Raw genomic sequence first — 13,289 nt, 5'->3', positions numbered from 1 at the left:
CAGGCAGCCGTGCGGGGAGGCGGAACGCGCCGCGGCCCGCCGCGCCGCTGCCTGTTCCTGAGTAACAGGACACACGCACCGCAAAGGGGGCTTCCCGCCCCGTGCACAAACTTAACCCTTCCAAAGGTCGTAAACGTCCAATAGTGAACCCCACACGTCTAATCCAAAATCGGTCGCACAGGGCCTCCAGACGAAGTAAGACAACAAATAAAAAGGTTCCGGAACCTTACACTCCGCAAGTTTCGTCCAAATGCAACTATCTCAGGTTCTGGCAAGGTTCAGATCGGGGCGAGTGTCGCGACTAATGCTATTGCCGATTCCAGTTGGCTGGTTGGTCGGGCTCGTTCAGGAGAGTCAACCGATAGACGTCGATGGCGTCCATCAACTGCCTCCCTTTTGCAGAGGCCTTGGCATACCCTAAGGTGGTATGTGTTGCATTAAAGTCGCCTACTACTATGAGGAGATTATCGTCTTTTGGGCAGGCTATGCGGAGTGTATCTCGGAAGAGATGGTTGAATGTGTCTTTGGATTTGCTCGGAGAGCGGTACACGTTCAGCAGGAATAAACTGCAGTGGCCCCTCTGCTGCGGCTGGAGTTTGAGGAAGACGTAGGGTATGGAGGTTTCTAGTGAATGTTCTATTACCAGGATATGTTTCGGTACTAAGGTCGAGATTCTAGATTTTTCCTCTTCGCTTGCTGTTTCTTGACAGAAGGCGATATAGCCCGACACGGACGGTACGCAGCCCGCTTCCTGTAGGGCTATACATGCCTTGCGCCTGACGTCATGCCGCGATGCCCCGCCCCCGATCGCCATTGCTCCGTACCACCGGAGGACCGGAGAACCTACAAAGCGTAGTCGACGGCCTGTTTCGTCCGACCATGACGTGTTTACGCAGTTTGAGAGCGTAGCGTTTTTTTGTGTTAGTTGTTCTTCGTACAATTTGTAAACAAATCGTTTTAATCTATTTTTACCAGCGCCTACGGGCTAAATATGCCGTCGCCGGGGGAGCGGACATTGCCGCTCTGCGGAGATTACTTCAACGAGCTCGTTGGGCCTACGAGAGCGAGATACGCGAAGAAGGAGGAACTTTGCGACGGCGAGGATCCCTACAAACTTCGCGTCGGCATGGACACGACATTCGACGCTGCTTTTTTCCCTACCGTAACTCATGGAGATATCGTCATCTATTTGGTGTTTTCCGTGAGCTACGTGACCCTTCAAGAGATGAGAGCATTTAAATCTCTTGAAGCCCACAACTACTTCACCAGCGGGTGGGTGTAAGGTCCCTCAGCGCGAGGAGTCGTAGGCGACAACATCATCCTACTCAGCGAGGTGTGTAGTGCTCGACATAATTAATCACCGTATTTCTTAAGGAGTGTTTTTCGCGGACCAAGGTGTTCTTCAGACGATGATTGCTCGAAGATCGCGCAAGTGTACCCAAAACAAGTCAGCAGCAAACAGCGACGAGTGCTTGAAGTAAAAACGGCGTCCTGAAGTGGACATACCTTTAAACGGTGAATGGTTAGAGAGCACGAGCAAGACGATAGTCGAGAGCTTAACCCGAATTAATCCAAAGGGAAAGAAACCGTAGTGAAAATATTTCAGCCAGCATATGCAATTAAATTATTTTTCAATGCAATCTGTGCTGAACCAGAACTTTGGCCTTGTTTTACTGTGTGTGCACCTTTGTTTTTCATCGGCATTCTATCTTTTTGTCGTTTCAGGTGAACCACTCCCAAAGGCTGAGGGAGACCCCAGCCAAGGTTTGGATCCTTGCACGTGGGGATGGCAGCGTCGTTACTGCGCACTGTACTTGCATGGCTGGAGCTGGAGAAGCCTGCCCACACGTTGGTGCAACACTCTTCGCCATTGAAGCAATCGTCAGGATTAGAGATTCCTCAACCTGCACTCAGAAGGAGAACAAGTGGCTACGTGCATACACGCAGAGTGTGGTCTATAAAAGAATCAGAGAAATTTACCTCTCTTCGGCTAGGAGCAAGAAGAATCGCCTACAAAGCTGCCGTGAGGAAGGGATTACTGCTCACACAAGACAGCCAATTCCAGAACCGTGGGAAGATAAGCTTACGAAGCTGTATGATATATGTTCTGTTGCAGAAGGAAAACCGTTTTTGCTTCTGATAATTGAAGGAAGAAATGATGTCTTTCCCCCTTCGCACGCCAGGGAACCAAGCATACTGCGAGGACTTTTTTCACAAGAAGCACTCTCCGAGACACTCGACAAGCTCATTGAACATGGCCAAGAATCCGAGACATTCGGTTTAGTTCCATTCCGCGAAGACATGTGGCGCCTAAGCCCCGAGCGAAATCACTTTTCCAATTTCCAATGTGTCCTCTGTTTCCGCCCGCACCGCCAATCTTATCTTCGAATCCGGAGAGGAGAGATCGTAATGCAGCAAGGGCATAGCACTGATAACACGCTCAAGACAGCTCCGAACCTCGGAACCTCTCAAGGTCACAGCTGGGCGCGCCTAGCGCAGACGTGCAATGTGTGATTGCTTCTCCCGCAGCCAATGTGCATTCTAAAGTGATGAGCTAACGCTCAAGACTGTTGCTCCATCGCTAAAAAGCCAAATTTAAACCGAGCAAAGTTAAAGCTATACTTCGTCTCACCTTAGCATGGACTGGCCCCAGAGGCTGCTCTAGCGCGAGACGGTAGCCTTGATTGGCGTTCGCGCCACACGAGCCCTCGTGCAGCCGCCGAGGTGTCGTGGAAAGCAAATAGCTCGCGCTTTTACCACGCGACCAACAATAGCCCATGCTAAGGTTAGACGAAGTATTGAAGCGCAAGCCGAATCCGCTGCGTTTTCCTACCCCGCACCGGCGGTAGTGCATCGGACATAAGGTAAAACGATGCTAAAAGTGCTCTGTTTCAGGCTGGGCTTTCTCTTATCACTGGAGCCTGTTAGAGAGGGTCTTTTGGCTTAGGGCGCCTTGGCTCAGACTAAACTTTGTCTCACCTCAGCATGGACTATTGCTAGCCATACATGCCAAAGGCGCGAGCCGTTTCCTTTGAATCACTCCTCGGTGGCTGCGCGGGCGCTCGGGCAGAGAGTACTCCAGTCGAGTTTGTCAAGGCTAGCCGCTCGCGCTTGCACAACCTTTTCAGTAGTACTTCGCAGTCTCACGCTAACATGGACTGACTACGGAGGCTGCGCTAGCGTGATACGGCAGCCCTGACTGCATAGATTGGCATCCTCGCAGCACGAGTGCTCGCGCAGCTGCCGAGGCGTCATACAAAGCGATTACCGCGGGCTTTTTTTGCGCGTGGTTGCTAAAGAGATACAATTATAGCTTTGGCTGTGATACGGTGGAATATGCACGTCAGCTATTTATTTCTCTGTAAACAAGCTCACTATGGTGGGTGACAGCTCAAGAGTGCGGTGGAAGCTCCGCCTTCAACGCGCGCTCCTTGCCTTCCGCCGCGCTTTGGCTGCGCGTGCACACTTGTGCTATCAAGGCCACAAAGCTCGTGCTGGAAGCGGAGCTTTCACTGCACTCTTGAGCTGTCACAGACTATAGAGTCCACTATTGGCGAACCCCTGCGCGCTTCCGGATTCGAACTTCTTTCCGTTTTGTTCCACGTCATTTTGCTTCCTGTACAGCTCGCAAGTACAAGGGTCGTTTGATAAGTTTGGTAAATTTATACGATGAACAATTCAATGGATGACACCATGGCTGGCAAGTGTCATTCTTCAAACTAACCCAGGCTAGCTTCCAGACGGGAGCGAAGCGCTGTTCATGTTTGACAGACGGTTGAAGCGAACACTGTAGCGCTTGCTACAACAATGAAAAAAAAAAAAAAAAACCCAGCCCTGTGCAATGATCAAGCACGTTTGTTTTAAAAATGTTAACGTCCACGTATCAAAACCGAGTTGCATGAGGTTCATGGGGACCCTTATTCAACGTTGAAGGCCGTTTAGTTCTAAGTTCATCGGATTAAACGTGGCAGAACGTTCCCTGAAGATGAAGCGCGCTCCGGACGCCAAGTTGAGGTCACCACGACGGATATTGTTGAATAAATTCATAATATATTAATTGGAGGACAGTCGAGTGAATGTGCACAAGACTGCTGAGACCATAGGCATCTCAAAATAACGTGTGCACAAAACCTTCTACAAAAGCTGTGTGCGCGATGGGTACCAGCACCACCTCCTAGATAACAAGGCCGTAGTGCTGATAATTTTTCGCCACAGAAGTAGGCCGATCGCGGGCCGTGATTGGACGCGAGGGCTGCGTCAGCGTCTCGTGTCTAATCAGAGCGACGGAGGTAGCGCTCGTATCCAATGACCGCCCGCGAACGGCCTTCTTCTGTGACGAAAAATTATCAGCACTACGGCCTTGTGATTTAGGAGGTGTTGGTACCAGACTGTTCATTCACCAAGAGAACGCGCTCTCCCACGAATTGACCGTGACAATCGCGAAATTGGAAGGATTGGGCTTCGAGTTGATTCTTCATCCACCCCATTCTTCTGGTATGGCGTCGTGTGTTTTATCCGTGTTCCCGAACTTGAGAAATCTGACTCTGTCGGAAAAAGTTCTCATCAAATGAGAATGTCATTACCCCCGTGAGTTCATATTTTCTAGCCTTTAAGAAAACCTCTTTTTCTGAGAGAAAGAAAATTTAGATACTCGCTGGACCAAGTGGGTAGTCCTCGGTGGGGGCTATGTTGAGAAACGACATCAACCTTTTCTTCTAACAAAGCGTTTAACCAGATTTTTTTACCAAACTCGTCAAACGACCCTTGTACGCACGTTCATATAAAGGTATAACCCGGAACACAAAGCACGTTTTGCATTGGAGATGGAGAAATAAGCGCATTACCAGAAGTCTACTGGGGCACGAACCACCCTGGCGCCCTTGTAATATCGACTCACGCCGAGCGCGATGAATAGCTGTCGTTAGGTGGTACAGATAGAGACGGTACCTACGAATGGTTGGGCCACACCGAGAAGGTCAGCAGGAGAAGCTCCGTCTCCAGCTCGCGCTTGTCATTCTTCGTAAGTTGAAGCGTTACCAAACTTAGAGAGCTCGAGCCGGAGTTGGAGCTTCCCTTGCTGACCATATATTGTAACAAACTGTATAATAATCAAGTTTTTGCAAGTCGTGTTTCCAGGTTCAGCAAAAACTCTGCAAGTAGCCTTGAAATTGTGGTAACCCACATGATTTTAAGCCCGTGTCGAAATTTGACTAAGTTGTCTGATAGTCACAAAAACATCTGTAAGCTCTGCAGTATGTAATATTGTGCAAGGGAGAAAAGGAGAGATGCTATATGGTGGGAATAAATAATTATATGCTAGTTCGCCCATATATTTTATACCTTCAGCGAAGGCGAGGGACCCGCAACATTTCCTGTTTGAGTCCTGGTTTTCTGAGAGTCCCTAACCGAGTGTGCTAGCGCATGGTAGCTCGGGGCATATGGAGAGCAGGAAGATCAGGCTACAAAAACCCGGGGATCCTGGGTTCGTCCCCACCAATCAGGATGAGCATCGTACCGGCACGTGTTTGAGTTGCACAGGCTGAATTTCTCAGGTACAGCGTGAGCCAGTATCACCGCCTCTCAAACGGCATGCAGATCTAGCTCATGCGGAAACGCTCACGACGAATCTAGTTGCCTGGTTTAATCTTTTGGAAAGGTGCGAGGCCACATATTTGTTAAGCAGGACTTTTTTGAAGTATGTAGTTAAAAGAAAAGCAATTGGCGACAGCGGGCGATGTTTTATGATTAAACAATTCTACAGGGTCTCCTGTTTTCCATCCACCTTGATATGGTGGGCTGTCTTGTGCGCACTACTAGATTGTATTTTGAAGTTTATATTTTACTTATTATTTTCCTTTTGCTTCAGCACTCTGCTTTCTTGAAGTTAAACAAGCTCGAACGGACTCTTGTGTCTATCAAACGCCATAAACAACGTGCTTTTCCGAGAGATTCTAAAAGCAGCACGATTCTATGAAAAGGAAACAAACAAATGTTTACCGAGCATTTAGCGAGCATGATTCAGTTTGCCGTTGTGTGGCGACCTTGTGGACGCTGTAAATGAGAAATTCGCCAAGTGGAATATGACCGCTAGCCTGGGGTTTTAACGTGCACCACGCAGTGGTAATAGACGGACGCGCGCCGGTACAATGTCCATCCACATAGAAACGGACAGGGGTGGGGATTGAACCCTTGAATCCATAGGCTCTGCGGTGCGACCATTCGATCCTTTATTTATGAAAACAAAGCAGGCAAGATGTTGGGCCGACTTGGTAGAACCAGGAAGACCAGAAAAGGAGGACAACATGGTGACACGGTGGTCTCAGACAGGGTGGTTCCCGAGAACAGCGCCTGCACGCCTTCAAATCATTTTATGCTTATGTCCACTTGAATCCTAAATACTTTAACATAAAATGTGCTGAACCCGAGCTTTTCTTGCAAACATTCGGTAAGGAAGGTATATACGTCATGCAGGAGTCCGAAAAAATAAAAAGTACTGGAGAAAGCGTAGACGCTCGGACACTCGGTTTGGATACTGCGTGCCTCCGACTGTGCTTCCGACATTAAAACCACTCAGCTATTTTTGCTTATTGCACTTAGCTAAAATTGCATGCTTGATTGCGAGCTTGAAGTCTCGCCTTGTGGCAGCGAACAGGGGGCACGATTGCGCTCATATCATAAGTGAAAGTGTAGGAAGCCAGGACAAGGATTACGCTCACATGCTTCGGAGAAAACCAACAGACGCAATATGTTGGTGTGAAAAAACTGTGCTGCCGCAAGAGGCGCGACGTATGCCTTCCACTTACGCTCACGCGTTACTTTCGGCTAGGTTTTGTTTCCTTTGCTCGAAGGCGCTGTTTCCAACAAGCTAACGAAAGGTGCCCCAAATCATACAGTCTGTCTTACCGCTATCTTTGCAACGATAGTGCGTGAAACAGCATAATGATAAGAAGTGCGACTCCACCTTAAGGACTCACAAAAGTCACGTGTCTGGGAGAGTTGAAAGAAGCATTTGCTTTATTTAACATACAGATGCAAGAAGGGGTTTAGAGGCTTCACAAATTCGTCACCGGAAACCGGCGCATACTCTTCCTGCTCCCCCGCCGAGCCCTAGTAATTAATTGGATGCTGTCTCAGTCCTTAACCCAGTTTATTAACACAAAATATGTTTGTACGTCAGTTTCTATGAAAAACCGTCAGGTTAAACCCTTATGTTTTACCGCTACATTTGTTACAATGTTATATAAAAAAAAGAAAACAGCAGAAGCGATCGGGTGGGATTGAACTTGGGAACTAATGATCCTAAGCCCAATGCTATATACATACCGATCTATGGGGCGAACACGTTTCAAAGCATCAAAGTTCATTTTTGTGGGACCCGATGCCTACAGCGCGCACTCACGGGGCAAATACGAAGAAGGAGCAAGGAACAAAATATAATACCCGATACCGACGGCACTCAAGGTGACAATAGAAAGAATAACGGGGGAAATGCTGCCGTAGAGTGCGTTAACCCAGTTTATTTATTAAGACGCCCGAAATCTTAACGGACCTCTGTTATGTAGGTGGGTGAAGACAGAAGTATGGGGATGTTTCAACATGTACATTCAAAACAAAACTATTTCATTGCCCATTACTGATATTATTTACAGAAACAATTTCGACATCAACCATAAAAAAAGAAGAAATGTTTACGAAGTCTATAACGAAGACCTGCCCGGTCTTTTTTTTTCTCCAACGGTATTATTCAACACAGATTCGACATCGACCATAAAAAAAAATAATATTTACAAAGTTATAACGAACACTCGTGCACGGAGCTATGTACAAAGAGAGACGTAACATATTTTACAGTTACACAACAGCTTTCACAAAAGCATGTCTCAACTTTTCGAGTAACATATAAGTGATACAACCAGGCTAAATGTATGGTACGCCTATAATCAAAATCACATAAAAAATTTGTACATATACGGGATCTGTTTAGGAGCAGCGCACGCTCGTTGCCTTCCGTCACATTTTCAGTCACGGAATGCCGAACTGCTTTTGAAGGTAGAAAGCCGGCGTTGAAGGAGCCTCTGGTGGATTCGTAGCTTGGATCTCACTATCGATGATTCCACCGTTTACAAAAATAACAGTCCAGTCAGCGCGCGCTCGCAACTTTGACGAGCCATAAAATCTTCGTACCAGGCACACAAGCACAGGAATGAACGCGCCCTCACACGATTGAATAAACTGCTTTGGGCCGGTGCTATTTTCAGAGTCCGCGCGTGTGGCGCGTGCTTTTCTCGCTTTTTCTAGCCACGAACATATGCGTATATATGAATATATGCGTGCTGGGTTGTGGAAAGCTGGGCTGTGGGAAGCTGGGCTGTGGAAAGCTGGGCTATGGATTTGTAAAAATTGCGAAGGTATATACCGGGTGGTCCAGATGGCAACATCCCACTTTTAATACATGGCCACAATCAGTTTTGCAACGTGCGATACTGTAATTTACCACTTTAGTCCGGGTAGACAATAGATTCAATTTGTGAAACTATAAAAAGAGACTTGGCCCAGTCAAAAGTTAAAATCATAACAAGAAAAGCTCCACGGTCCGACTAGCAGTTAAGCTTATCTCCTGTCGAAGCTAGAAAACGAGTTTGAGGCGATTTGGACGTTTGACTAAACAAAAACAAGAAACAAAAGCAAAGTGAGAACCTATCACGACGACGTTTCTTAACTTTAATATGAAGTAAGCGTCCGTTCATATAACTCTTCTTGTTTTCATTAGTTACTTTTGACTGGGACAACTCTTTTCACAAATAGAATGCATCACCTGGCCCTGCTTATACGGTCAATTACAGTTTTGCAGCTTGCGAAACTGGCTTTTGCAGTTTATTTAAAGTGGTTGTTATCATATGGACCGCCCGGTAGTTTCAATCTGATAAAAAACAAAAAAAAAAACATTAAAGTTCAGGACCGCAGGTTGTTTCTTGCATTCACAAGCATTACACAAAGCTTCTTTCGGCATTTAATTGCTGTCGCAATGCCCATTGCACGCAGCTCGGTTCGTAGCTCTCCTGCAGTCATATCACCGGTGTCCTTCTCCAATGGCACAGAGGAGGGCTCCTTAGCAGCTCGTTGCCGTTTCTTCCGGCTTTCTCGAATCTCTCCTTTCCAGTACTCTGAATTTCTTTTGCTGTATGGACGCGCATTGTTTGCATTTTTTTAATCTCTCTGAACGCTTTGAAAGTTTTAGTGCGTCGGCTACCGCATTCCATTTGTTACATTTTTTTGTGATGGAAGTTTTTCAGGACGTCATTTTTTTTCTCAATGCCTTGGCTAGAGTACCAGCCCAGACAACCGACGCTCTCATGTTTTTTGACGCGTGGTGGGCAAGGATATGAATATATGGAGGGACACGATCCTTTCCATAGCCTTTCCTTGCTGAAGAGCCTGGACTTATGAACGTTTCGAGAAACGCGTGAGCATTCTCTTGATTGCTCTCTCCACGAGTGTTCGTTTCAAGATGCACCATGATACTAGAAAACGTATTCCAGAGAAAAATAACTGCAGACTCAGTGTCCGAGTGAAGATTGCCTTTCAGTTTGCCAGGAAGGTAATGCATCAGCGCCTTGCATTCGTCTCCTGAAAGAAAGGTGAACGCACGGCCTTTTTTTTCGTCTTCCCAGACTTTAAACTGGACTCCGCTATCGTTGATCAGGTCTACGAAGTCGTTCAGTTGGTCCTTCTTTGCGCGAGGATCGCGAACATTTGTCTGACAATCCAAGTCTTCCGTTTCAATAAGCAAGTTGTCTAAAAGACGGTTAAAGATGCGAATGCGCATGTGCAGTGTGTCAGGAATAACTTGTGCAGGGTCAACTTTAAGGAGAGCTGCATACTGCACTTCGTTTTCAAGGGAGTCGCAGTTTGAGGAGAGATTTTACAATGTCCTCACTAGAGGAGGCGTGTTGAAATGGGACAGAGACAAGCTTGGGTTAGCCCTGTCATTTCCATCCGCAAAACAGAAGGGGCAAGGAAACTTCGATGATGCGGACTGCAAACCCAACACAATCAATACAAATTTGAGGTCAGATCCTAGGCATACTGACAGAGGAAAAGTAATACCATCAATGACAATGCTCTTTTTCTCAATAACGTCATTAATTTCATCAAAGAGGTATTGAAAGGATTACCTCATGGAAAAATAATTTTCTGCGGTGGCTACTACGGCGAGCAAGTGGTGCAGCTTGTGGTTTTGTAGTGATCTCCTAGGTAGGATCACTACAAAGCAAAGGGTAGTTCATGTTGACCGGTGGCTAACCGTGCAGCCGTCTCCTTCAATTTTGACCACTAGCGGCTTAGTGCTCAGTTCGCGCAGGGTTTTCCCTTGTTCTTTGGCAATTTCAATAATAACGTGCTCCGAATCTGCACGAAAAGGAACCTGAGCCCCCATTGCTTTTCCTGGCGTTTTAGTTATGTGTACTTCACCATCAACGATTTCCCGGAAGCTGTTAATAAGTCCACCCGAAGGAAGACCCTTTATCCATCGCGATAGCTCCTGCCAGAACGAATTGCTGGAAGAATGCTCGTCCAGCAGTGCAGCTACTTCGTGTACAACGCGCTTGTCGCTCTACGATAAGTCATTGTACGAAGTTATACCACGACCTTGAAATGATTTAGTCACGCTATGCTGCACTACTGGACAGCCGGAGTTCGGAAACAATTTTGTGCAATATTCCTCTCAAGTCGCTTACCACCATCTCCTCTAGGTTTAGACCAAAGCTAGAAAGAAAGTTTTCTAGCGTTGTCTCGATCCCCTCAGCCGCCAGCTTCAACTTTCGCGTGCGAGTCTTTTTAGATCCTTCGCCGACCTTGTTAGATTGGTTAAAGGATGCCTGCTACCAGGGGTGGGCAAGATACTTCGAAATTGTATCTTCGATACCGATACTCGATACCCTCGAAAATTGTATTTGAGATACCGATACAAGATACAGATGCAAAACTAATCTCCGATACAGATACTGAATACTGTATTTTAGATACCTCGATACATCGCTAAAACCTCATCCGAAGTATTTTAAAATGGGTGTATCTTATTGCTTTAGATTAATTAACAAAGGTGTTAGTTGAATTCTTGTGTTTGTTATATTGCGTCTTTTTTTCAAACGTTTACACAAACGTACAAACCTCCGTAAAAATATTGCAGCCAAGAGAGCAGCGAGGTATAAAGATACACGCTATTTGAAATCCACAGAATCTACCAAACCAAAACGTTCTATCTATAATTGAGGTGTAGTCTCCGCAAGTTTTTTCAGAAACACGGACTATGTGGTGGTAACGAGTTATAGTAGATCGTGTTTTCAGGGATAGATATTTGTATTGGGAGCTCGCGCTGCCACATCGAAGCATGCTCTGAAGCGCGCGCATGTAGTGGTATCGATCCAATGAAAACGATACACTGAAACTCCCTACTGTCGCTGTCGGGGGCTGAAGCTCGAAAAACAAATACAGGCATTGAAAGAATCAGGAGAGCGTGTTGGTTAAACATTCATGAGGAGGATTTAGAACGCAAGTAAGAAGAAGGGGCACACAGAACTATGAGACAGACATGGCAGTCGGTGTCTGTCTCGTTTTCATATTAGTCCCTTGAGTTTACTTGCGTTCTGAATCCTCAAGAAATGACAGACACTTTTAGATAGACGTACAAGTAGGCAGCAGTTTAGCACCACGTTTTGCGTCTTTTCGTTCTGGTCGCTTTATTGTAATATTGTCGCGCAAGAGCTTGCTGCCGTTTTTGCCGCCCTGGCGGTTGAAAAACCCTTCAGTCACGATGGCACCCGTGGGACCGCAGCCTTAAGCAGAAGCATTTGCTCAAAACACCGGTCTGAAAGTCCGCCACGATGCGGGCGTAAGATTAGCGACGCGAAGGAGAACAGCCGTTCTACAGGAGCCGAGGAGCACGTTGGGGTGTTGTATCTAATGAAGGCGCTTCTCAGAGAAGGGTATGAGCGGAGCATATCGAATTCAACTCGAGGATCTTGCAGGTAGCTCAGGAATTCAAGTTTGACTTGATCTTCCTGACAACTGGGGCTCGTGCCGCAGTGGGCTTCAAAAGAAAAGAATGCATCAGCCGATACGTCAGAGGCTGCAGAGGTTGATGGCGCGCACGCCAAATGACGCGTGGTATGCTTGGTTGCATTTACAAAGTCAATTACAGCTTTTTCTGTGAGTTGCTGGCCATGCTCGCGGACATCTTGAGGTTCTCGTGACAACCACCACAACTTAAAGTAAGGGTGAAGAACAGCAGCAACAGTCGCTTCATTTGCACTTGGTTTCATTCGCAGAAGCTCGTCAAATCTGCGAATGAACCCAAATGTAACCGCATCCAAAAGTGGTCTGCAGTAGACGAAGTCCATACCAGCCTTCTCCTGAAGCATTGATTTTAAGGTAAAAAGCGTTGGCAGCAGCTCCCCGAAGAAGCAATCGGACTGCGCTTGGAGTTGCGTCAGAGCGGAGGCGATGGGCTGCAGGATCTCACAGTACTCGGCAATAAATGCTAAGTCTCTTTCTTGGAATGTCTGCAGATTTAGTCCATCGCAGACATCTCGCAGTTTATCCTTCGAGCGAAGGAGGTCTTTCATGCTGTCATACAATGAATTCCAGCGTGTTACGCATGGCGTCTTCAGAGAATGCCCTAGGATGTCCACAATAACTTCAGACGACTTGGGTCTTCGAACGCAGTTCCACAGAGCCGAACACTATGACATGACCGATGTGTTAGCACGTTCAAAGGACGGTGTCGACAAGGCTGCCTTCGCATCTGAAGTTGCCACAAGACTCAGCGTGTGACATGCGCATCGAAGATGACGAGGCAAGTTGATTTCAGCATCGTCCAGGTTGTCGGGTTCGACCATAATTTAAAAGGACAAGTCGGCGGCGACATCATCTGCCAGTTAAAAAAGGAACACATTTAGCCGAAATACTTAAAACAGCACTCAGGATTACATGTTTGGAAACATTTTACGGTGAATAACACATGATTCATGTGTTCATGAAATGAAATCATGAACACATGAATGAATCATGATTTTCCACAACTTCTACTTTTTAATACAGAATATGTTATAGGAATGGCCTCAGGCACTTCCGGCGACGCCTTCTAGGTAAGGAAGGTGCCGAACACGAAAATTGAAATATAAAAGACACCGGCAGCGCTCCGATACGAACCAGCGTCCCTCAGATTATGAATCCGATGTCTTAAACACTGAACTACTAGGGACTTTTTTACGAATCTCTGACCCTCATAC

General features: G+C 46.7%; 1 protein-coding gene and 1 pseudogene across 1 annotated transcript; one reads left to right on the top strand and one right to left on the bottom strand.

Annotated features, from left to right (window-relative positions):
• The first annotated feature begins 991 nt into the window (after window positions 1–991).
• LOC121046160 lies at window positions 992–9,799 on the top strand (annotated as a pseudogene).
• A 2,008-nt stretch (window positions 9,800–11,807) lies between these two features.
• On the bottom strand, window positions 11,808–12,887 carry LOC120838093. The gene has a single exon (XM_042292672.1). It carries the CDS (start codon window positions 12,621–12,623, stop codon window positions 11,808–11,810), a length of 816 nt encoding a protein of 271 aa, XP_042148606.1. The 5' UTR covers window positions 12,624–12,887.
• Window positions 12,888–13,289: the final 402 nt, after the last annotated feature.

Source organism: Ixodes scapularis, unplaced genomic scaffold (genome assembly GCF_016920785.2).
Source record: "Ixodes scapularis isolate PalLabHiFi unplaced genomic scaffold, ASM1692078v2 PGA_scaffold0__279_contigs__length_252992795, whole genome shotgun sequence".
NCBI classification, from domain to species: domain Eukaryota; kingdom Metazoa; phylum Arthropoda; class Arachnida; order Ixodida; family Ixodidae; genus Ixodes; species Ixodes scapularis.
This window is presented reverse-complemented; position numbering and strand designations above follow the sequence as displayed.

Excerpts from the sequence above, each read along its gene's own strand:
- LOC120838093 (XM_042292672.1), bottom strand. The coding sequence starts at position 12,623 with ATGAAAGACCTCCTTCGCTCGAAGGATAAACTGCGAGATGTCTGCGAT.